The sequence below is a fragment of the Spermophilus citellus genome (genome assembly GCF_964194105.1).
Source record: "Spermophilus citellus genome assembly, chromosome: 1".
Lineage (NCBI taxonomy): Eukaryota > Metazoa > Chordata > Mammalia > Rodentia > Sciuridae > Spermophilus > Spermophilus citellus.
In genome coordinates, this window is record NC_138182.1 from 46,733,782 (window position 1) to 46,759,758 (window position 25,977).

Genomic DNA, 25,977 nt, shown 5'->3' on the forward strand with positions numbered 1-25,977 from the left:
CGTGAGAATAAGAGACATAGAATAGATGGAGCGATTCTGAGGAAGAAATGTGATACATGAGACATGACAATACCTGATCTCAAATTATACTATAGACCTATAGTAAAAACAAACAGTCTAGTACTGACATGAAAGTAGAAATGAAGACCAGTGGAATAAAATACACAACACAGAGACCAACTCACATACATACAGCCATCTGACACTTGACAAAGGTGCCAAAAAATATATGCTGGAGAAAAGACAGCCTTTTAAACAATTATGCTGGAAAAACTGCATATCCATATGTAGAAGAATGAAATAAGATCCCTATCTCTCACCCTGCCCAAAAGTCAAATCAAAAGGGATCAATAACTTAGGAATTAGACTATAAATTTTGTAACTGCTAGAAGAATACCTAAGGTCAACATTCCATTATATTAGTGCAGGCACTCTCAAAACTCAAGAAATAAAACCAAGAATTAATAAGTTGGATGCCATCAAATTAAAAACTTCTGCACAGCAAAGAAAATGATTAAGACCATAAGGAGAGAGTCCACAAAATGGAAGAAAATCTTTGCCAGATGCTTCTCTGACAGGGTATTAATATCCAGAATATATAAGGAACTCCAAAAACTTAACACCAAAAAAAAAATCAGTAAATGGACAAAGAACTAAATAAATCTTTCTCAAAAGAAGAAACACAAATGATCAACAAATAAATAATAAATATTCAACATCTCTAGCAATCAGGTAAATACCTATCAAAACCACACTAAGGTTTCATGTCACTGTGGTGAATGACAATGATCAACTACGAATAGTAACAATAAATGCTGGCAAAGATGTGGGACAAAAGGTTTGCTCATACATTGTTGGTGGGACTGCAAATTAGTGCAATAGTTCAGTAAAGTAGTATGAAGATTCCACAAAAATGTGGGAATAGAACCATCTTAGGTTCTGCAAGTTTTGGAGTGTGTGTGTGTGTGTGTGTGTGTGTGTGTGTGTGTGTGTGTATTCTCACTGTGTGGGTAGATTTGAAAAATGTATACTGTTTCTATTGATTGTAGTGGTAATATTCATACAATAGAAATCAGCAAATATGTACTACAAATTGGGGCCTTTTTGTGTTTGGGAAGGAGTGGTGGGTCCTGGCCATCATTTTTTCACTCATTCACCAACATACCACTGGACATTGAATCTGAGGCATTGCTAGAGATCTTATTTCTTTCCTTTTCTCCTTGAAGTCTGAGTTTCCAAGGAATTTCATACAATTTTAGCAATAGGTGAGTAAAAGAACACATGAACACACTGTAAGCTCTTGTCTTCTTTTTCCCCTCTGGTTTCAGGCTAAAGGAGATCCAAATGAGTGAATATGATGCTGCAACCTATGAAAGATTTTCAAGTGCTGTTCGGCGACAGGTGCAGTCCCTCCGAATCATCTTGGATAATTTACAGGTAATCTTCCATTTGTGGATCAAGAAATAACTTGGGCCCAAATCTGGACACTTCCCCAAACTGTCATAGATGGTTAGCTGAACCCTAATCAGCCAATCAGAAAAAAATGTATCAGTGCCAAAGTGTCTATATTAAACTATGGTCTCACCACCATGCCTTAGCTGAGCAAAACACACCTAGTTAAGTGTTCCAAAGGAAAATATATTACCTTACCTTTCTTTCTATCCAAGAAGCAGTAAAATTACCAGTAACCCTAGCAGATACTAAACTTTCTCATTCCCCTCATGTAAGATCTTAGGGCATCTCACCTTTACTGGAAATTCACAAATATAAGTCATTTTACTCTGAAGAAACAGAGGAGCATTCTGGATTATCCAGGTGACTATTCACTATCCCCTGAACCCCCTCTTATTGCTTTGTACTTGCACCTGCACTGCCTGGATCTTTTCAGTTTCACAAAACTCTTGAGCCAGTTGATACTGCTATTGCTCCTAAAAATATTAAAATGTCAGTATTTCCTAAACAGAGATGTTATTTCTGGTCAGTTTGCACAAGTAATTAAGGAAGGGTTGAATTCATACAAGTTTTCTTTTGCTTAATGCATCATTGAGCACTCACAAGTGTTTGAAGACTGAAACCAGCTGGTGAAGCAGTACTCTAGAAAGAAGAGACCTCTGAGTAGGGGACAGACTCGAGTACCAGGCTGCTTGGAAAATGGCAAATAGTATCTACAGTGACTAGTGTTCAGAGTTTGGGGATGTGCTTGGGGGTAGAAACTAGTGGAAGAGAAAGCTTAGGGAACAGGAATCCTAAAAGGTTGTGAGCACCATGCAGAGGCTGATATGTCTGTAACCAGGGAAGAGCCATGAAGATGCATGAGCAAAGGAGTGGCATGGTCTGTCTTCATCAGGAAATGGCATAGCCAAGAAGGGAGAAGGTTGCAGAGAAGGAGGTGAAAGCCAGAAATCAAATCATCAAATCATTTCAGTTGTTTAGGAGAGAAGTGATAGGAACTCAAAACAGGGGAAAATAAAGTGAAAATGGAAAAGTTGTGACAAATTCAAAAATCATGTTAGTGGCTGGAAAAGAAGACAGTGACTAACTGTGGCGGAGGGGAGTGGTGAATGGAGCAGAAAACTTTCCAACCGTGGAGGACAGACCTAGAGAACACAGGAAGAGGGAAGCCTTGATTAAAGAAAGCACATGTTTGCTTTGGATGTTAGTATGTTTTCTCACTACTAGCACACCTATGCTGAAGTGTCAAACATGATATTTGAAGTTTTTAATATGTGAACCATAATGGGGTGGAGGGAAGTGGAGGAACTTTTGATGCGGCAAAGGGGAGGGCAGGGAGGGGCTAAGGGGATAGGAAAGATGGTAGAATGAGATGGACAACATTACCCTAGGTACATGTATGATCACACAAATGATGCATCTCTACATCATGTACAACCAGAGAATTGAATTGCATTCTGCTGTCATTTACAACTAAGTAGAACAAATCAAAACAAGAAAAAAAATCATTCTTGCTAAAAATATATGTGAAGAACTATGAATTTAATAATAAACAGTGCCTAAATTCCCATGTTATTTTAAAATTTAAAATTTAAATTAAATAAATAAGATTTTAAAATTTAGATAAAAATCAAGAATACTTTCAGTTAATTCTGTTGGTTTTGGTTAATTAAGTTGGTATAATGAGGACTAGAAGTAAAAAGTGTGATACTTCATGTTACATATGGAAAAAGTGAATTTTTTTCATTCTTTAAAATGATTACAGAAATATAAATTTAATCTGACTTTTTAAGCACAATCATGTCAGCAGTTTTTCTTGCTGAAATTTCTTGCAAACTGCAACATGTTATATAAAATTACTCTGATTGCTGTGTGACGAGGGGTCTGCAAGAGGACAAAGGTGGGAGTAGGGAGGCCAGAGGGAGGCTTGTGGTGGTACAAATGGGATTTAATGCTGCACGTGAGGGATAGACATGCAAATTGCAGAGAGGGTCAGATACTGCCAGAAATTGAAAGGATTTACCAGTGGATTGCGTGGATGAAACAGGAGTCATGATGTCTCCTAGATATATGGCCTGAAGAGCCAAAATAGTGGGTTGCCCTTTGCCTTTTGCTGAGGTGGATTCTGGGGTTTCGAACTTGTTAAGTTTAAGATGCCTACTATAGATGCATACCCATAGGTATGGTTCTCAGATCTTTTGAGGTACAACATATTTAGTTCTTGAAGGAAAAAGCACTGAAGTTGTTTTTCTTCATAAAACCAGAATGTAAAATGACAGTAATCTGTCATCCAAAGTAATGATTTAGAACCACATTTGTGTCCAAGGGTACAAATTCTTATAATTAGAATCACCTTTGTTAATACGTGAATCTCCATTTTCCCTCACAATGAGGTGTTACTTTAAGAAAAAAAAAAGGAATTCCTTGGAATAAGAAGATAAATATCTTCTCTCTTCTTTGCAATATTCTTTCATTATTTAGATATTTTTAACTGTTATGTCAAAATATGTAAAACCAGAAAGTAAAATTTATTTCTACCAATTAATAATTTGTTATTTTATGGACACTATACAAAAAGTTCCTTAATATAGCAAATATTTGTGTCCAAATGGTTGGCTAAACATGGGGAATAATTTAAATAATGGGAGCTAATATTAATGAGAGAATCACTCTTCCTAGCTATCCTCAAACATTCATTTACAGTTACCTATTTACCCAACAATAGTTATAGATGATCTTCTCCATACTTTGTTCTATATAGAATGCTTACATTTTCTACCAATCTATTCTGAAAAAAAATAATAGAAAACTGTCATAATTGTAGAGTTTATAGATGAAGGAAGTCTTGCTTAACCAGAACCCAAATAAGTGAAAACTTCAGATTAATCAGAATGTTTTCAGTGCTGAAATCACAGGCAGTATCACAAACCACAAAAATAACTGGTTTTGGTCAATTTTATTCATTTAATCTCCTCCATGCTACAAATGTGTGTGTATACTTTCTAGCTAACCTAGAGTTCCCAGAAAATAAATTAACCAGAATACATCATTCTCTGAGTATTTCAGTTAGTCAGAGTGTTCTGTATGTGAAAGTAATAAAACTATATTTCTTTTTTAGAAGAACCATAAGTTAAATGTTTCATATAATGTAATATAGTCACACAATCTAATTTAATAATGAGTTCTTATTAGTGTAAATTTAAAATATAATACAAGGGGCTGGGGATGTGGCTCAAGTGGTAACATGCTCGCCTAGCATGTGTGAGGCACTGGGTTTGATTCTCAGCACCACATAAAAACAAAATAAAGATATTGTGTCCACCTAGAACTAAAAAAATAAATATTTTTTAAAAATAAATAAATAAAATTAATACAAAACAAATGGACATTTTTACAAAGAAACTTTGCTTTATTCACTAGGACTATATAATAAAAAAATGTATGACTCCTGTTGTAAGTAAAAGTGTATATTTAAATTCAGTGTGATCTAAAAAGAACAAACTAAAAATACTAAAAACTAAATAGAGGGTGTATTTAGTGTTTCTAGAAGTATTTCAGTGAATACAATAAAATACAGAAGACTTTGCAAACACATTGAAAATAATAAATATTTCTTTTTAAAAAATGATTATTTATTTTTTTTTCAGTGTTAAGGATCCAACCCAGTGCCTCACACATGTTAGGCAAGTGTTCTGCCACTGAGCCACAGCCCCCAGCTCTGAAAATAATAAATATTTCTATTCAGACTTCAACAACTTTTTAAAGAACTCCCCCTCCAGCCCATGGTCCCCAAAGGCATCCATTCTGACAGGCTTTTTCCTGTTTTGAGTTTCCAAGTATTGGTTGATGGGCTAGAGGATAAAAAATAAATTTTTCCCCTAATTTATCTGCAAATTATAAACCTGAGAACTATAGAACAGTGCTACTGTTAGGAAAATATTTCTGTGCCCAGTATCTCTGGATCAAAAGACCAAAACATGCTTTCACTTCTCAAAAACAAAAGCTACTGATTCTTGATCCTGAAAGTGTCAGTAACAAGCATGACCCAAAGTAATTCATTTGCTGCAAATAAATATTAAAATAAAGGGAGTTTACTGCATACCAACCAGGATGGCTAAAAAAAATTAAAACTATTAATATCAATGTTGGTGAGAATATGCAAATGCAACCGTCATACACTGCTCATGCTAATGTTAATTAGACAAACCACCTTAGAAAACTGAGTAGCAATATCTACTAAAGGTGAATATATCCAGTCTTGTGTCTCAGAGCTTTCCCACAACCAGAAATGCACATGTATCTTCTCTAGAAAACACATTCAAGAACATTTATGGTTGCATTATTCAAAATAGTCCCAAAATGAATACAGCAGGATTATAGATGGAATTATAAATATAATAAATTGTGCAAGTCATATAATGTAATAACATTAAACCTGTGAGAGAGAATACAGTACCACAAGATACAACAATATCCCAATATCCATGGGATATTATTGAGCAAAGAAGCCAGAGACAAGAGTGTATGTTCTTTGACTCCATTTTTATTAAGTTCAAAATCAGGCAAACCTATTCAATGCTACTAGAGATCAGAATAAGTGCTACCTTTGCAAAGAGTAAAATCCAGGACAGGGCCCTGAGAGACTTCAGAGGTATAGGTAGTTAAATGGTATTTTCACAGCACAACTGTTCGTTAAGATCTGCACTTACGATTTCTGTACTTTATTTTTAGCATATCATACAGGAATTTGACCAAAGAAGAAGGGAAAGAGGAAGAGGAAGGTGCAGGGAGGGAAGGAAGGAGGAAGGGCAAGAAAAAGTAGCATATTACTGGAAAAAGTATATCCCTCCCTTTCACTCGTGCTGCAAAAATATAATATTCTAAGAGTAAAATATTTTCAATACAGTAACCCCTTTACCAAGGAAAGTAATAGGAACATTTGTCCTAAACAGGAGCCCCTTCTGTCATTTGTATAAAGTATTATTAACATGAATACTAAAAGAAGAATTCCACGGTGCTGTTGAACTATTACATAAACTCCACTGGGTGATGGCTCTGTTTCTCCTCATCACTCTGCCATTTCCCCTCAGCATCCCAGCTCCATGTCACCTATAATTCCCTTCTTGTGCTGTGAATCTATTACTGCAATTTCTGCACCCTATAATGCTGGTTAGGAATTGAAATCACTAAGTCAAGACTTCACAAAGCTCACACAGGAGTTAACATTTGTTCATTTTGTGGTCTAGAAGACCTGCCTCATAATAAATTAACCTTGAATACCAAGGACTAGAGTTGACCAGTAGGATTTCTTTCTCACAAATGTACTAAAGAAAATCGAATAAAAACTTCTTGTGGTAAATGATAAATTCCCTAGGATGAGTTAGTCACATACAAGAATGTCTAAAATAACAAACTACTTCAGATCACTATATTACAGTAGGATCTTTATAAATAGATTTGCTAGTTCATTTTTTTAGGACTGAATAGTATTCTATTGTCTGGATGTACCAACAATTTAATTTATCCATTACCTATTGAAAAACATTTTAGTTGCTTCCAAATTTTGGCAGTTATACATAAAATTGCCATAAATATCACGGCAGAGTTTTATGTAGACAGAAATTTTCAACTCATTTGTGTAAATAGTAAGGCATGCAATTGGTGGATGGTGCGGTAAGAATATGTTTAGTTTCAGAAGAAGCTGCCAAGCTGTCTTCCCATGTGGAAACACCATTTTTCATTCCCATGCACAGTGAGAGACTCTGCATCCTTAACAACATTTGTTGTTCTCAGAGTTTGGGGTTCTGATCATTCTAATACGTTTGGAGTGATATCTCATAGTTGTTTTATTTTGATGTTCCATAAGTTACATATATTAACATATGTTTAAGATATTTTCATATGATTATTTACCATCAATCTGTTTTTGTTTTGGCAGGTACTGGGGATTAGACCCAGAGGAGATGAACCTAAGCCGTATTGCCAGCCCTTTTTAAATATTTTTTATTTTGAGACAGGTTCTCACTAAGTTGCTTAGAGCCTTGCAAAGTTGTTGAGGCTGGCTTTGAACTCATGATCCTCCTATTTCAGCCTCCCAAATCACTGGGATTACAGGCATGTGCTCACCACGCCCGGCCAATGTGACTATTTTAATGAAGTGCCTTCTCAAGTCTTTTGCCCATTTTAAAAACTTTTTCTTTACTGTTGAGTTTTAACAGTTTTTTAGATACTAACCCTTTATTAAAATTACCATATTTAATGTAGATGTATTAATGTAAATAAATGGAAACCCCTAGGTCACCAGCATAAGATTTTAATTTTGGTGGGCAGGTCCTGGAACCCCACTGTACCAGGTATATCTTAGAAATGTATCTTTCCAAGTTGTATATTCTTCATAAGAACCCCATGATCTCACATGGAAATGGGACATATTGGAGCAAAGCTGCTGTCATATAAAACTTGATACAGAGTTACAGGTGGTAGAAGGAGTAAGTAAGCACAGACTTCCAGAATACTTTCCACTATTTCAATAATCAGACAAGACAACCTTGATTGCATAGTGCCATCCTCCCCGTACCAAAAATTGGGACTTAACTCCTGTCTCCTCTTTTTTGTCATTCCTGGAATCAGGAGTGGGTAATCCCTCAGACTGCCAGGATGATTTATGCTTGGAAACAACACCGTGGATGACCATTTAGGTACCTTTCAATGTGACATTCTAATACTCTTGGAGGTACCAAACTGCAGAGCTCAGTCTTCTAATGCCTCTCATAGATGAAGACAGACTCTCACAGGATTGTCAAATGGAAAAATAAGCAGTTAAAAAAGTAAAAGAAAAACATGGTCACAGTGGTCAGCCACCATCGAAATGGCATGGAAGTTCATTTTTGAGCTGGGTTTAAGAGCAATACAGAATTAGTATCAGAATAAAATTATATAACATATTTGGTAACACATGTGCCATTGTTATCATCAAACATTGGTTTTCTAAGTTTCATAAATATTTTGACAAAGCAATGCCCTGATCATGCCCTTCCCAGTCCTCCTAGCTGCTACATGCTTTCATTAACCAGTGATGATTTCACTGTTGTAAAGGCTACCCAGTAAGTAATTTTTGTGATTTTTAAATGCAGATCGTAATTATTATAAAATTAAATTTAAACCCCATCATTTTACCATGGAGGAATTATAAAATGCTGAAATCCTAACTATAAGTCCACTCTCCTCTCATATTTTGGTGTTTCTAGAAATGAAATACATCCTATAATCTTGTTTACATGCATTAAAACATTTCAACTATTCTTCCCCCTTCTTATGGTAAATATACTCATGGGCTGCAATAAACACATGCCTTTATTGGGATATTACAGTTCTTTATCATTTAACTATCACCTGATCTAGTTGTGTCTTGGCAAAATGTTATGTGAAAATACCTTGAAAAAATAATTCAGAAAATTTCAGAATATAGAAAATCAGAAACGTGTGGGGTACAAAATGTTCACATACTGTTGTTTCCAGCTGTTTCCATGTACACAATAAGACACGGAGAACTTGAGTAGCAAATTTCTTTCCAAAAGGAACACTTCTGAAGATCACATTCTCTCTGGGCTTTCTGACAATGTCAACAAGTTCAAGCTGATTATTTTGGTACCTAATAAATTTTCTAGAAGAACAGAGACAGAAAACCCATAGGAAATGCATCATCATTACCTTTCCAGATATAGAACTTTCTTCAGGGGGTCATTTTCATACTGTCTTCCTGTCCATATGCCCTTCAAGTGTTCCATATGTTAAAACAATTAAAACTAACAAAATACACATAAATTGCATTTCTTTGTCAGCAGAGCAGAAACCAGTCCATTTCTGCAGTTGTGTTTATGCAGAAACATCATGTATTGAAAAGTTCCCTGGTGTGTTTCCTGTTATTCATGCAGAAAGTGTGTAAAAGATCCTGCAGAACTCGTTAAAAATAAAGACTTATGTATATGTGTTTGTGTGTCCTAGGCTAAAGGTAAAGAAAGGCAGTGGCTAAAACACCAAGCTACTGGAGAACTAGATGATGCCAAGATCATTGATGGGCTGACTGGAGAAAAAACCATCTACAAACGTCGGGGTGAGCTGGAGCCACAAGTAAGTAGTGGAGGACTGGTAGCATCAGACTTGCTTAGTTTGGCCTTGTTTCTAGAAACTCACTTTCTTGAGTTGTGTGTCAAAACATCATAAACTCTGAATGTGGCAACCAAGGAAATCATTATAGAAGAAGAAGGAGAAGGAGAAGAAGAAAACAATGAAGAAAAAAAATAAATATTATACTATTTATTGTACCTGTTAAGGTCTCAGCAAGAAACACAAGGTACATCATACTGGGTAATGTAAGAAGCCGTGAATACAGAAGAATTTAGAGAGTATTTACAAAGATAAGAGTAGATTTATGAAAGCCAAAAGATTCACTGTGGTAACCCAGGCTGACATCAGCAGGGATCTGACTCTGCCGTGAAATCTAACACACAGAGCAGGAGAACAGTTCTGGAATCTGGAGAAGGTAGTTCATGGAGCTGTGGCCTTTGGTAAAGGTAGAGCTGACCCCTGGGCAACAGCAGAGAAAAAGCTGAGGTAACAACCCCCCAGCCTCTCACTCTGATCTGACAGTGCCTCCCCTTGGCAGAAACCTCTGGAAGCCAGTAGCCAAGAGAGCTGCCCATGTGGCTCATAGACTCACTCCTGGGACACAGAGCAGGTGCCCTGGAAGGGAAACTGGGGGCACCCTGTTGTCTCTGAATCCTTGAGTATTCCTCAGGTGAGAGCAATAGAGCCATCTTGGTGGTTTTCTACTATTCTGCACATTTAAAGATCTGTGTCCATCACGGGATTTAAGAAAATTTTAGGAAATAAGGAATTCTCCTTTAACTCTCATTGTGTTAATTCAAGTTTCAGTTAGCCATAGTTTTGAAAACTTTGCCATATAATGGCAACACAGTGAAATATTAGGTCTCTTGATTTCCTATAACCCTACATAACCAGAACTGCCAAGTTCCCACTGAGAGCTGGGGGAGCAGTGCCTGGAGGGAGCAGGGAGAGTCCATCTACTTAAATGTGTTCTCAGAGAGGATCTGGTGGTAATTTGGGGAGTCCTTATTTCTGTGTCACTGGGATGAGTCAACAACTGTGTTCTTTACTGACTCATTGTGGTCAACAAATGTGGTTGGATATATATGGAATTGTGAGCAGTCATGAAAGCCTGTGTGGCACGATTATTCATTTGGACACACTCAAAAGTTTTGAAGAAATATATTGAATTGGCTCCAAACCATTATCCTCTAATACCCAGAGCATGTTTTGAAATTTCTGGCTCTGCCGTTAGTGTTTATGCATGTCAGAAAGTTTACAGTAACAAAATAACCTGGAATTTTTCTTCCTTCGTGTCTCTCTCTCTCTCTCTCTCTCTCTCTCTCTCTCTCTCTCTCTCTCTCTCTCTCTGTCTCTCTCTCTCTCTCTCTCTCTCCTCTTTTTCTTTCTTTCTATAAAACTGACAAGATTTTTCAAAATTCTGCACATTGGCCAAAATTGTCCAAAATCAAACTGAGTCTCTCAAGTTTCACATTTAATTGATAGTTGCTTCTATACATCAGCTTAAAGACACTTTCATGCTTTAAACTGCCAAGAAAAGAAAAGAAAAAAAAAAAAAACACTAGTTCGCTAACTCCAAGGAAATTTTGAAAGCTTGCTAAGGACAAAAATCATTTAAAAAAATTTTCCTTAGATTATTTGCCAGACTCCCTCTCCCATAACCTTGTTTTAAAAATCTAGTATTTCTTGCAACCTACATGGGAAATGGTTTTCAACTGACTGCATAACAGATACAAATAAAATTGATGTTGGCTTCCCTCCAAAATAACAGACTCCTGCTAGAATTACTGACTTCGAGGCATGGAGAGAAAATGACATGTTAGGATTTGTATCTTTCCAAATTATTTTAAGGCACCCGTCTCCAAAAGGCAACTTTACTAGACTAGATTGGGCCTTGCAAGGGCTATATTCCAAAGGAAAATCTTTTTCATATGATCCTAACTTCCTTATGCAATTTCAATTACTGAAATTCAGTCTACAGGCATCTTTCACCAGCCTGGTCAACCTTTTACAGGGTCAAGTCTGCAGCTGATCTGCCCGCCTCATGACTAGCACTCTGGTGCCTGTGTGAGCTCCTCAGGACTGCAGCCATTGATGACATTGTAGTTCACAAGCTCTTTCTGTCATTCCCTCCCTCAGCTGGGGAGCCCACAAGAGAAACCCAAGCGTCTGCGCCTGGTGGTAGATGTGTCTGGCAGCATGTATCGCTTCAATGGTGTGGATGGCCGGCTTGAGCGCTCAATGGAGGCCGTGTGTATGGTCATGGAAGCTTTCGAGAACTATGAGGAGAAATTCAAGGTAATGGCATGATCTAAGGATGATGAGATTCATCCTTGACCACATCTGCACAGAGTGAGCCCTGAGTTATGGCATGATGATGATAGGTGCTTGGAGACTTCATTCCCAAGCAGACAGAAATCTCTGTTCTCTTACCAGCTCATTTGGCTCATTTGCCAGTGCAGAGAAAGTGAGACATTTGTTTCATCTGCTCTAATAATATCATAATTTAAAGGACTGATTCCTTCTGATTACTACTGAAGAAACTCTACCATTGTGTGACACTAACCATAAGGTTCAGAAAAAGGAACAGCCACTTAGAAGCACCAGAGTCTGTTGCCACTGTAACACCCATACCCACACACCGTTGCCCAGTCACCAGACAGACAGCCTTCCAAGGTTTGAGCTCACCCCCAGAGCGTGCTGTTCTCAGCATCACTGTCCCTTTGCACATGGGCAATGATTCTACAGAAATGAATGTCTCCCCAGCTGACAATGAAGATGAACACCCTGGCAGAAAAGCAGCCTCCCATTGAAGCTATTTCTATTTTGCTCTTGCAGAGTTTGATGCACACCCTCCATTTCAGAGGTTTGAGAGTAGAGACTAGATTTCCCCAGTACTGCTGTGTTATCCCCTGACAGAAGCCTACTCGTCTGCTCTTAATCAACCACAGAGAGCACCTGCTCCTCTGGCCCTTTCAGAGCAAATAACCTTGTGTTACCATGGTTATCACAAGCCATGCAATTATTATCAAAAGTTCAGTGGAGAGAAATGGTGTATGTGGGACATGTAAAGGACACAGAGTCTATTCATAGATACTCTAGACCTTATTCTGGGTCGTACCTGTCCTCAGAAACAAGTAGTATTAGTTCATTCACTGTTTAGCTTGACATCCCACCAGCACCTCTGGTTGCTGCCTGGGTCATGGCTCTGTGTTATGCCTCATACAGCAAGAAACAGGTCATTTATTTTGGGCTTATTATTAATCGGACTACTCATTGAATCTCCCAGGGTCCCTTATATGAATCAAGTTCTGAAAGAGAAATTCATTTTAGGATTGACTGCTGGGGAAAGGGCAGTTTTAGACAGTGAATGCTGTGGGTTACTAGACTTTCACCATGAGGAGTAGTTATGTTTCCCTTGAAGAACTAGAATCGGTATCCCCTAGTGAGTATTGAAAACCATGGAACTATTCAAGATTCTCACTTTGTCCTAGTTTGCCAGGAAGCATGGCGCCAAAGTCAAAGACCCACTATGACAATTTTATTTTGTCTTATGTCTTAAAAACTTGTATTTAGCTTTTTCTTTCCCTTGACCTTCCCTCACCTCAGATGTAAGTTTGTCTTCATTTTTTTAAATTTATTACTTTTTCATGTTTTGTAGGTCAAAGGAAAATATTTTTAAAAATTTTTATTTAAAAGTATTTCAGATCCTTTCTAGTATATAGTAGAGTTTGATTTCCTATATCACTTGGATCACAGGTGACCAGTGGATTTCTAAAAATCCATCTTAGTAGCATAAATAGCTTTATCACACCTAATGTTTAAAAACCTATGGATTTTTAAATTTTTCCAGAGCTCCTTACAGACCTTCCCTACACATTGTCACATTGGAGACTTTTTGCTATCTTTCTACCACCCCCGACACATATCTGAGATTCAGGTGGCCACAGGCCACTCAGTCTCTGCTAAGACTCCTGTGGCCTCCTTTGTAGAGGAGAGGAAAGAGATGGGTTGGAACTACTATATTCTGTGAGAGTTTTATATAACTAAATGTTTAGGGATTTAAGTAAGGGGTACATGTAGTATAAAATGTAAAAGGAACAAAAGGAGATAGAGTGAAGAATAAATCTCTGTCCACCCCTCTCAGTTCTGAAATTCCTTGTCTAATGATGACCACTATTAGTGGGTTTTTGGTCACTTCTCAGAGATATTCAGTGGTATACATCACGTGGTTCCATTGCATGCCCTGTGGTTTGTATGGTTATGTTGATCATATTCAAATCATTTAATCTCTCTGTACTTCCATTTTCTCATTTGCAAAGAGGTATAAGAACTAGGAAGGACTAATTTACTTAGAAAACATAAAATAATGTATGAACCAATGATTACTTGAGGAGCTCCTAGTGAAAATTTTGTATTCTTCAGACCAGAATTGCATCAAATGTCTTATCTTTAGGAATTCAGATTTGTGATCTGAGATTCCCCACCCCCAGTTCCAGATGGTTCTTAATGTATTCCCAAATTTATCCTTCAGCAGTAAAGTGTATTTGCTTTGAAACCTTCAGAAGCCTCTGTCCTGGTGTGGTGGTCTAGAGTCTTCCTGTCTCTCTTGGCACTTGCTGTTTTCTGTGTAGTGGTCTCAGCCAGCTGAGCTGTAGATCAATACTATCAAACTTCAGTGGCCTTGTTTAGAGTCTCTCTCCATGTTTTACTCCCCCACATTAGCATGACACATGCCAAACCACAGTGAGCCTAGAGCCAAAATTACTGAGTAGGAAAGGTAATTGGTAATTCAGTGGCAGGACACATTTCCAAAGCATTCAGAGTTTTAAAGTTTTTCATAATTGTTCTACCAACAAAATCTGATTATTCCCAGGCATAGTGTTCACAGTAGGTCATCTAAGACAAGAGTAACATTATTTGCTTATAATGAGCATAATTTTTAACATTCCTAGAACACTTAGAGACTACAGTGAAAGGTAGAATAGTAATGCTTATATGAACCATTTTATTTTAGTCAAGTTATTTCTTTTTCTTTTATCTTCATTTTTAATTGGTTCCTCATGATTTCACCCTGTCTGCTTCATCTCAGTACAGCTAAAAGCATTCCACTTATATTGGTAGAACATGTTGTTTTTTTAATATTTATTTTTTTAGTTATAGTTGGACATAATACCTTTATTTATTTATTTTTATGTGGTGCTGAGGGTTGAACCCAGGGCCTTGCACGTGCTAGGCAAGTGCTCTACTGCAGAGCCACAACCCCAGCCCCATGATGTTTGATAAAGTGGACTTTTCTGAAATACTTCATTTGGAGAAAGGACTTTACTGCTTAAAAAAAATATTAAAGGTCAGAGGTGTTAGAAAACCACTATTCCAGGACAAATGCTGGATTATAGCTTCTGAGGGCTTTCTTTTTGGAAGATGTGTCATAGATCCTTAGTTCAGTTAGATGATTCACTCCTTCTTTGATAGGTGAAAATAAGGCCTACATATTCTTAAAACTAAGAGAAGCCAGCTTTTCATTCCATTTCTTGGGTATACTATTGAATATAGAACCTTGAGGGCAGGAATGACCTTGGAAATTATCTTCATCAACCTCTCTTTTACAGATGAGAAAACTAAGATTCAAAAAGGTTGAGTGCTTTGCCCAGTGTCATAGCTGGACCATGAAAAGCCAGGACTTCTGATGTCACTTCACAGAATATGAATGAGGAATTCAATAAGGAGATAGAAATATTGAAAAAGAACCAAACAGAAACCTTAGAAATGAAAGACAAAGTAAATAAAATAAAATGTTCAGTTGAAAGTCTGTCTAATAGTGTAGACCATGCTAAAGACAGAACCTCATACCTGGAGAACAAAGTAGCCTGCCTTGAAATTCAGACAGTAGTAAAGGAACATAAAAATAAGTAACCATGATTAGAATATACAAGAATTCTGGGACTCGTGAAGAAGCCAAATTTAAGAATCACTGAAATTGAGGAGGGTTGTGAATTGTGGCCTAATTGAATGGATAACACCTTCAGGGAAATAATAACAGAAAAATTTCCAAGCCTTCACAAGGAGATGGACATTCATATACAGGAAACATTCAGAACCCCAAATAGAAAACATCAAAAAAGAACCTCTCCACAGCACATTAAAATTAAAGTACCTAACATAAAGAATAAGGATAGAATTTTTAAAGCCTCAAGAGACAAATTTCAGGTCACATTTAGAGGCAGGCCAATAAGAATCACTTAAGATTTCTCAGTACAAACTCTACAAGGCAATAGGGCTGGGAATGGTGTGTTCCAGGTCCTGAAAGAAAATAACTATCAACCAAGACTACTGTATTCAGCAAAACTATCATTCAAAATTGAAGATTAAATAAAAGCCTTCCAAGATATTCAGAAACTACAAGAATTCATGAATACCAAACCAGTACTACAGAACTTAAAGAAATATTCCATACAGGAAAAAAAAATCAAAAACCAACCTCAGAACACACAAAACAACAAATCTCATTTGAAGAGTAGCTAAGCAAATGAGAAAGAGGACCAAATTAAGTGTGATGAACAAACCAAAATGGAAGGAAATTATAAACATCTCTCTATAATAACATTGAATATAAATGGTCTCAACTCTTCAATTAAAAGACAGGCTGGAAGAATGGATTGAAAAACAAGACCCAACTTTGTGTTATTAGCAATAGACACAACATACAGGCAAAGAGAAACACAAGCCAAAAGGATGGAAATTGATACACCCTGCCAGTGGGGCCCCAAAACAAACATGAGTAACCACTCTCATATCTGACAAAGCAGACCTCAAAATGAAATTAATCAGAAGAGACAAAGACAGTCACTTCGTATTGGTACAGGGAGAAATCCAAATAAGAAGATAAAAGAATAATAAACATTTATGCCCCAAATATGGCTGCAATTAATTACATAAAAAAAATGCTAATCAAATGAAGCCCCAGATAGACCTCAGTGCACTAATGCTGGGTGATTTTGAAACATCTCTCATGATTAGAGTGGTCATCCAAAAGACTCTTTGGACCTGAAAAAAATTAGGTTCAAATGAACCTAAAAGACATATTTAGAGTATTTCATCCAACAATAGCTGAATACACACTCATGGAACCTTCTCCAAAACAGACATTTTAGGCTACAGTGCAACACTTAAAAAATAAAAAAAAAATGCAGTAGTTCTTTGCATCTTATCAGATCAAAATAAAATGAAATTAAAAATCAACACAACAATACCCTATATAATCACATGGAGTATGAACAATACTCTTTTGAATGATGAAATGACTATGGAAGAAATCAGGGGAAAAATTACAAATTATTAGATTCAAGTGAGAATAGTGATACAACATACCAAAATCTCTGGGACACTATGAAAACAGTTCTAAGAGAAAAGTTTATAACTATGAGTGTCTACATAAGAAAATCAGAAACATCCCAAATAAACAACTTAATGATGCATCTAAAGGCTTTTGAAAAAGAAAAACAAACCAATTCAAAAACCAGTAAAAGGAAGGAAGTTATTAAGATCAGAGCTAAAATCAGTGAATTTGAGAATAAAACACAATGCAAAGGATCGATGACAAAAAGTTGATTCTTTGAAAAGATAAGCAGGATTGATAAACCTTTAGCCAAACTAACCAAAACAAGAAGAGAGAAAACCCAAATTAACAAAATTAGAGAAGAAAAAGGAGAAATCACCACAGTCATCTCAGAAATCCAGCAAATCATTAGGGACTATTTTAAAAACTTGCATTCCAATAAACTGGAAAACCTAGAAGAAGCAGATACATTTCTGGACAAATATGATCTCTAAAATGGAATCAAGAGGACATAGAAAACCTAAACAGACCAATAACTTGTAATGAAATACAAGCAGTAATAAAAAAGCATTCCAACAAAGAAAAGCATAGGACCAGAATTACTGTTGAACGGAATTCTACCAAAATTTTATAGAAAAACCAATGCCAATTCTTCTCAAATTATTCCATGAAATAGAAAGTGATAGATACTTCCAAATCATTCTATAAAGCCAGTATCACATTTATACCCAAAACACATAAGGCTGTATGAAGGAGAGAAAACTACAGACCAATATCCCTGATGAACTTAATCATATATTAGCAATTATGCTTAATTCATCACATAAATAGAATTAAGGGCAAAAATCACTGTAATATCAATATATACAGTAAAGGACTTCAACAAAATTTAGAACCCATTTATTATAAAAGCACTGAAAAAACTAGGGATAGAAAAAAACCTACCTCAACATCATAAAGGTGAAAATCCCAAAGCCAACCTCATAGTAAATGGGGAAAAACTGAAAGCATTTCCTTTAAAATCTGTGACAAGTCAAAGTAGAAATTCTAGTCAGAGCAATTAGTTAAGAGAAGGAAATTTTTAAAGAAGGAAGTAAAATTGGAAAAAAAATAGGAAAGGAAGAAGTCACATTATCACTCTTGGTAAATTGTATGATCCTATACATAGAAGATCCAAGGAACTCCACCAAAACACTGGTAGAGCTAATCAACAAATTTGGCAAAGTAGCAGGTTACAAAATCTACGTACAAAAATCAATAGCTTTCCTATATAACAACAACAAATCTACTGAAAATGAAATCAAAAAGACAAAATTCCATTCTCAATAGTCTCAAAAAAATTGCAAATTTACCTAGGGGTAAATCTAATCAAGGAAGTGAAAGACTTTTACAACAAAACTATAGAATACTGAAGAAAGAAAATGAAGATGACCTCAAGATGAAAAACCTCCCATGTTCATGGATAGGCAGAATTAATATTGTCAAAATAACCATGCTACCAAAAGCAATATACAGATTCAGTGCAGTCCCCATGAAAACACCATTGATATTCTTCACAGAACTAGAAAAAAAAGTTCAAAATTCATTTGGAAGAATAAAAAACTCAGAAGAGCAAAATCAATTCAAAGCCCCAAAAATCGAGGCTGAAGGTATCACAATATCTAACTTCAAATTATAGTACAGAATTAGAGTAACAAAAAACTGCATGGGACCGGCATAAAAACAGACATATAGACCAATGGTGCAGAGAAAAGACAGAGAGAAATCCAAACTATAGAACAAATGAGCCCATTGGCTGATCCTGCAGTGTAGGCAAAAGCCAAGCCTGAGGAAACATTCCTTGTCAAAGGCAGGATGTATTAAAAGCCTTGACACTGGGCTCTCACATCAGTAGTTATCAAATGTTCCAGTACAGTGGGTTTCCTGGGTACAGAAGGATAGCCACAGTGTGTTCTTAACACCATAAAAGCAGTATAGCCCCAAATGTTTCTAGCTTTATAATTTTTTAGTGCACAAAGAAGCCTCTTGATAACTCACAAGTCTTGAAAAATGTACAAAGCTTCTGTAGTTGAACTTCCTGATTATGAGACCCTATATAATAAACTTGCCAAACTCATTGTGGGTCATTGTTCCTCCCTCTAAGAACAGTGTCCCACCTGGCCCCAGCTTTGCTTAAAAAATGTCTGTTTTACTTTGTCTCTGTGTTTTTCTTAGTCTCCTATCACCCCTCCTCGAGATCCTTTGTTGTTGCTGTGCTGGTCATGGCACCATACACCTTTAGTCATCTGGTCCTTGACAAAGGTGCCAAAAATCACACATTGGAGAAAGGACAACCTTTTTCAATAAATGGTCCCAGGAAAATTGGTTATCCGTATGTAAAAACATTGAACTAGACCCTTATCTCTCATCCTGCACAAAAAATTAACTCTTTATGGATCAAATACCTATGAATTAGATGAAAATTCTGCAACTCCTAAAAGAAAATATAGGGTCACAGGCAATGACTTTCTTAATAGGACCTCTAAAGCTCGGAAAATAATGCCAGGAGTTAATAAATGGGATAGCATTGAATTTACAACCCCTATGGAAATAAGTATGGAGGTTCCTCAAGACTAGGGATGGAATCACCATATGACCCAGCTATACCACTTCTTGTTATTTTTCCTGAAGAATTAAAGCCTTGTATGATATATGCATACTCATGTTTGTAGCAGCACATGTCACAATATAAGCTATGGAACCAGCCTAGGTGTCCATCAATGATGAATCGATAAAGAAAATGTGGTATTTTTACACAATGGAGTTTTATTCAGCCATAAAAAAAGAGGAAATTGTGTAATCTCCAGAAAAATGGATGGAATTAGAAACCATCATGTTAAGTTAAATAAACTTATTTAATGTTTAGTTAAATAAATTCGTGTTAATAACCATTGTGTTAAGTTAAATAAACTCAAAAGATTGAGGGCCACATGTTTTTTTTTTTTTCTCATATGCGGAAGCTAGAGAGGAAAAAGGAAAATAAAGGTGGTATTGGTCTCCTAAAAGCCAAATGGAGAGTAGTAAAGGAATGAGACTAATGAGTGAGAGGTAGGGAGGGAGGTGGGACGTAGTGGGGAGTGATATTGGCACAATTGTGTTGTCATATTATGTGCATGTGCAAATATGTAACGACATATCCTATCAATATGTCCAACTATAATCAACCTATTAAAATGAGGAAAAAAAGAACTACAAAAAAATCACATTTTTGGATCTGTGATTTTTAGCTCAAAAAATAAAATTACATTTGCTTAAAAAAATATCAGGAGTAAATGTACAATTTACATATCAGTTTTCTACTCTCAGCATCCCACCAATAAAAAGAGGATATAATAAACAAACAAACAATAAATCAATAGTTCAAGTGATTTGATTAGGCCCTTATTACCTCCCTTTCAATTAACTCAAACCAAGTAAACTTAATTATATCTGCAAGTTCATTTTGCCATTAAGTTAACATTATCACGAGTAACTCCCCATCCTATTTCCAGATCCTGCCCATGCTTACAGGAAGAAGCTTATAAAGAACAGGTGCACTGGGGCATGGGATCTTGAGGACCACCTTAGAATTCTGCCCATCATTGTTTCTATGCGTGTGTGATTGGAAAAAAAAAAAATTCTCCCTGAAAGTTATGAATGTAATTCAGGGTAGTCCCTGAAGCCCTCATCATACTTTCCACCTCCTCCAGAAAGCAAAGATCACAAAAGAAGGTGGATCCAAAATGAGAATCTGTCTGCATTTCAACTGTTGATAAACACACATCTGCTTCTGTGCATTTCTTAATGGCCAAATATTGAGCAACTTTGGACCATCAGATTCCAAAGAGATAGAAATGCAGAGGCTCAGTGATAATTCTCTAGTGGACAATGTTTTCTAACTCTCTGATTCTTTGCATAGTATGACATCGCTGGACACTCTGGAGATGACTACAATATTGCACTAGTTTCAACTAACAAAATCCCCAAGAACAACAAACAAAGACTAGAAATTCTAAAGGTAAATATGTTGTTATCTCTATACTGTGAAAACTTCTATGTGATTAGCTAAAGACTATATAAAAAGATTCACTGAAGAAGCAGTAGATATTAGAAAGAAAATGATGTTCTGTTTCACAAACTTTCAAGTTATAAACAGAAAACACCCATGAGACCTCAAACCCTTTTCTCCATCATCCAAATTTGAATTTACTCTGTGCTATTTTTAGAGTACTCAGTATTGGATTGGGATTATACATTTCAGTATTGCATTGGGATTCTGTAACCTGTGACTCCTCATATATGTTACATGTTCAGTAGAAGGAAAAGAATGATCCCTTGTAGAGTACTAATTTATGCTTTTCTTAGTATCTTCTAATAAATTTAATTGCACATACTTCAATCTGCAAGAAAAACATGCATGTTATGATTTAAAACAAATTTCCTCCATTGCTACTGATGTAAGTACAATATAACTTTATTGGAAATTTAATCCATTCCTTATTTTCACCCATGTGATACCAATTCTTATACTTTCTTACATCTTCTCACTTTAAATGGAAGCTTGAATTTTAAAAGTAATTGTCAACAGTAATAGTTTGGAACATTTCCTTCTTTCTAACAAAAGTCTACCAAATGCAAATATTACTGTGTACTGTTGTTACTCTGATGTGCAAGTTAAATAAACTTGCTCAGAAACCTGTTACTGACTTGTAAAAATTAGCTTTTATGCATTCTCCCAGTCAATAGAAAAACCATCCTGTTTGTTCAAAGAAGCTTATCACCCCTGACTTTTGCTTTGACTCTTACCTCCAGACAATGCATGCCCACTCTCAGTTCTGCATGAGTGGAGACCACACGTTAATGGGGACAGAACATGCTATCAAGGAAATTGTCAAAGAAGAGGCTGATGAATACTTTGTCATAGTCTTAAGTGATGCAAATCTGTCACGATATGGAATAAAACCTGCCACATTTGCCCAAATCCTTACAAGTGACCCTCAAGTAAATGCTTTTGCCATTTTTATTGGATCATTGGGTGATCAAGCAACGAGGTAAGTGTCATCTCAGGACACTGCAAAAGGCAGGCATAGATAGAATGAGTGTCTGTGTTTTAGTCAGCTTTTTTGCTGCTATGACTAAAAGATCTGACCAAAACCATTTTAGGGGAGGAAAAGTTTATTATAATGGACTCATGATTTCAGAAGTCTCAATCCATAGCTCAAGGTGAGGCTGAACATCATGGTAGAAGAGAGTGGCAGAAGGGAGCAGCTCACATGATCAGAAAGCAGAGAGATTCCACTCACCAGATACAAATATATACCCCCAATCCCTTCCCCATTCCCTACTTCCTCCAGCCACACCCCACCTGCATCCAGATACTACTCAATTAATTCCAGTAGGCGATTAATTCACTGATTGGATTAAGGCTTTTATAACCCAACCATTTCTTCTCTGAACCTTCTTGCATTGTCTCACACATGAGCTTTGGGGGGACACCTCACATTCAAACCATAATAGCCTGACACAGGCTATCTGGTGGAATGAGCACCATGAGGGGAACTGAAGGACATATAGGAAAAACAATCTAGAGATGCCACTTAAGAGTTTGCAGTCTAGCTGAGGAGATGTGATGTTTTAGCTTATGTTTAGAGAAGCAATCATAAATTTAAATTTAAATTAACTGTTTTTCAGATTATGTTTAAACTAACAAACTATCAAATTGGTTTGTTCATTAATGTTAGATAATATTTTTTTTAAAGAGAGAGGAGAGGGGGAGAGAGAGAGAGAGAAAGAGAGAATTTATTTATTTTTTATTTTAGTTCTCGGCGGACACAACATCTTTGTTTGTATGTGGTGCTGAGGATTGAACCCGGGCCGCACGCATGCCAGGCGAGCGCGCTACCGCTTGAGCCACATCCCCAGCCCCTAATGTTAGATAATATTTTGTGCATTTGGCATCTTATATCAAGGTCCCAAGCATAGTCTAATCGGTTTGTGTCCAAATCATATTCAAAATAGTGAATATGTTAGTTTTCTTGGCATAAGACAAAATGTGTATATTTGTGTCTAAATATTTTATATGTAGACATATATATATAGACAGACAGACATGTAGACATACATACATGTATCTCCACATACTTGCTTCTCTAATAAGTGATATAAATGTATATATATATATATATATATGTGTGTGTAAGTATCCACATATATGCCTATGTATGTGTGTGTGTATTTATACACATATATCTGCATGTGTGTGTATGAGTGTGTGTGTGTGTGTGTGTGCGCGCGCGCGTGTGTGTCCACTGTTACTAGGCAGACAAAGCAGTGAAACACTTGGAAACTAATTAAGACACCATATATAGTTATGTTCTACACTAAATATGCTGAATGTTCACTGAAGAAATTTATGGTCAAACAATAAATACCACTGAGGATGATCTAAAAGGAAAGATATGGGTAAATTTTCATAACTTAAATGTACTTATTTTTTAACATTTATCTTTTTGAATGACAAACCAAAATACCTCATATTTCTCTACATATAATATTTATAAAAAAAAAACAGAAAACACAGGTAAAAGTTTATCTGCTAAAACTAACAAAAAAATAAAACTAAACAAAAAATCTTCCTGAGCCCCAAAGGTCCTGTCTTTCCTACTTCTCCTCTTTAACCTGTCGTGCTCTGTGATTCAGAGGCCATGAACTAGGAAAGGTTTTAGTATCCTACATGCTGACATCTTCCATCACCTTGCTACAGAATTACTGAGGAAGGTAAAGAAGAGACAATATTGTGTCATCACCATCACTTTAATACAACTGACTTTTATGCATTGGCACTTTGCATCTTCTAGAACCTCCTTGTCCTTGAAAGCAAACCATGCTTTTTCTAGTCCTGTTTTTCACAGCACAGCCCAGTATTAGGCAGATAAAAACACTAGTTGAGCTGAAATGGCTACTTTGTCTTCTAGTAAACAGATCCTGTTTGAATACTTAAGGAAGCACAATAATACCCTTGTGATTTCCTAGGAAAATGGTCCAAAGCCACTGGCAAAAGATATGTTGCAGAATTTTCTGGTTTGCCAGCATGCCAAATGGATGATACTACACAGGATGGCTGACTTTTATGAAATGTCATTCCAAAACCAGACTCCATTGCCACAATGAAAAGAGGCATTCCTTTGAATAAAATTGTATCTTGTGGTTTTATTACCTTCAAAAATGTTCTTTTGTTCCAAGTAATAAGTTAGTATTTTAAAAAATTACTGTAAGCTTATATAACCTCAGTATTATCAAAGCAGCAGTTGGAAAAACCAGACTGCATTACACATTTGTGTGAGTTAGAGCTAAAAAAGGAGAGGAGGGTAGAGAGAAAATAAAACCACTCAGGATTTGGCTGGGCAAAATTCTTGGAGCCCTGTTTTCTAGAAGGCAAAGCATTTAGATGTCCAATATGAGGCCAACACATTTGCTGAACCCAGGTGAGCTAATTCTAGTTGGGTCCCTAGGGCTCTGTTCTACTAAGGAAATATACAATAGCAGAAAATAACAGTCATAAAAAGGAGAAAATTTTTTCCTTTCCACATCCACTCGTTTTCTTACTGCAAAGACCTTCTTTATGGTTTATTGCTTTTACTCTCTCTCTCCCTGTTGCTCTTCCAGGCCTTTCATTGTTTAGTGACAGCCAGTTAAATTGCAGGCAGTAAGCAAGGTATTAGAAAGTAAAAACTTCCTTTCCTAAAATCCCACTTGGATATGATTTGCCAGGGAGGAAGATGGAAAGGGATCCTCAATTTGCAATGGTAACTTTCTTTTCCTTCCCATCCTGGCAGGCTCCAGAAAACCTTACCAGCTGGCAGGTCTTTCATTGCCATGGATACCAAGGACATCCCTCAGATTTTACAACAGATCTTCACCTCCACAATGTTGTCAACTGTTTAAGAAATGCCCTCTGCCGGCATAACGACCCAGGAGTTAAAACAAGAAAAAGGAATGTTCTAAAGAGAAGACATCTATAAAGCAAACCCATGCAATGACTATATAATTCTAGCATTGCTTGCTTCTTCCTACACTGACTCCATAATCAGGATTCAGAAAAGCAGCCAGAAGCAGACTTGTGCCTGTAAATCTCCAGCCACTGATGGGTTTAGAAATCCTCAGTGGGAGCAAGTTAACCTTCACATTATGCAAGGTCATGGTTAAAGGAAATTGTCATGAGAACTACAGTGTTTGGACTGTTTCAAAAACCTGAGAGGTAAAGAATCCTTGCTTTTGCCTTAACACATCATCTGTCACCTAAGATAAGAGAAACAACCCCATCACACTGAAACTCTGAGACCATGTTCTGACATTGGGATCAAGTCTGTGCAAACCCCACCCAGCATGCTGCTGTCTCATAATTATTTTTATTTTCTCCCTCCTCTGAATTTTCTAGCAAACAACAGTTTTATAGTATTTAACCCACTGAAAAGACCCTCCAACAGCAATATTTTATAAAAAGCTGGATTTTCTCAATAATTCCATTTTCTTGGCCAAAGCCAAAAGAAATCAGGAGATCCTTAGAGTGCTTGATTTTCTAGGTGACTTTTAAAAGGCTCTTTGAATAACAAAGAACAAATGTCCTGTTCTCCCTGCCACCACATGGAAGAATAAAGATACCTGTGTGAAGTTCCTGGCTCTTCTTGTCCTTCTAGTGCTTCTCAAAAGGTTCACACTACACTATTTTGGTGTTCAAAGCACAGTGCTCAAAATAACAGTTGCTTGTAAGAGGTTATCTATTGAGAACATTCATATAAAATTACTTAATACAACATAAAAGGCATTATATTTGAACTAAATGGTGATTGGACATTTCTTTAGCTGAAAGAAAGCGAGGAAGGGGAAGAAGGAAGAAAGGGAAGATTCTTGAAAACTAAATTCTTAAAAAAATAATAATAATGTGTCAAAATGCATTCTACTGACATGTATAACTAATTAGAATAAAAAAGAATCAAAATAAATTAATTAAAGACACAAAGCCTTAGAGAAGCTCAACTCAA

General features: G+C 36.4%; 1 protein-coding gene across 1 annotated transcript in view; it reads left to right on the forward strand.

The window, feature by feature from the left end:
* Positions 1-25,606, forward strand: part of VWA8 (von Willebrand factor A domain containing 8) — a 425,268-nt gene extending 399,662 nt beyond the window's left edge. The window contains exons 40-45 of the mRNA XM_081281141.1: positions 1,329-1,437; positions 9,457-9,582; positions 11,719-11,877; positions 20,856-20,954; positions 21,749-21,987; positions 24,772-25,606. Coding sequence (XP_081137267.1) covers positions 1,329-1,437; positions 9,457-9,582; positions 11,719-11,877; positions 20,856-20,954; positions 21,749-21,987; positions 24,772-24,880 — 841 coding nt within the window. The 3' untranslated portion in view covers positions 24,881-25,606. The remainder of the gene's footprint in view (positions 1-1,328; positions 1,438-9,456; positions 9,583-11,718; positions 11,878-20,855; positions 20,955-21,748; positions 21,988-24,771) is intronic.
* Positions 25,607-25,977: the final 371 nt, after the last annotated feature.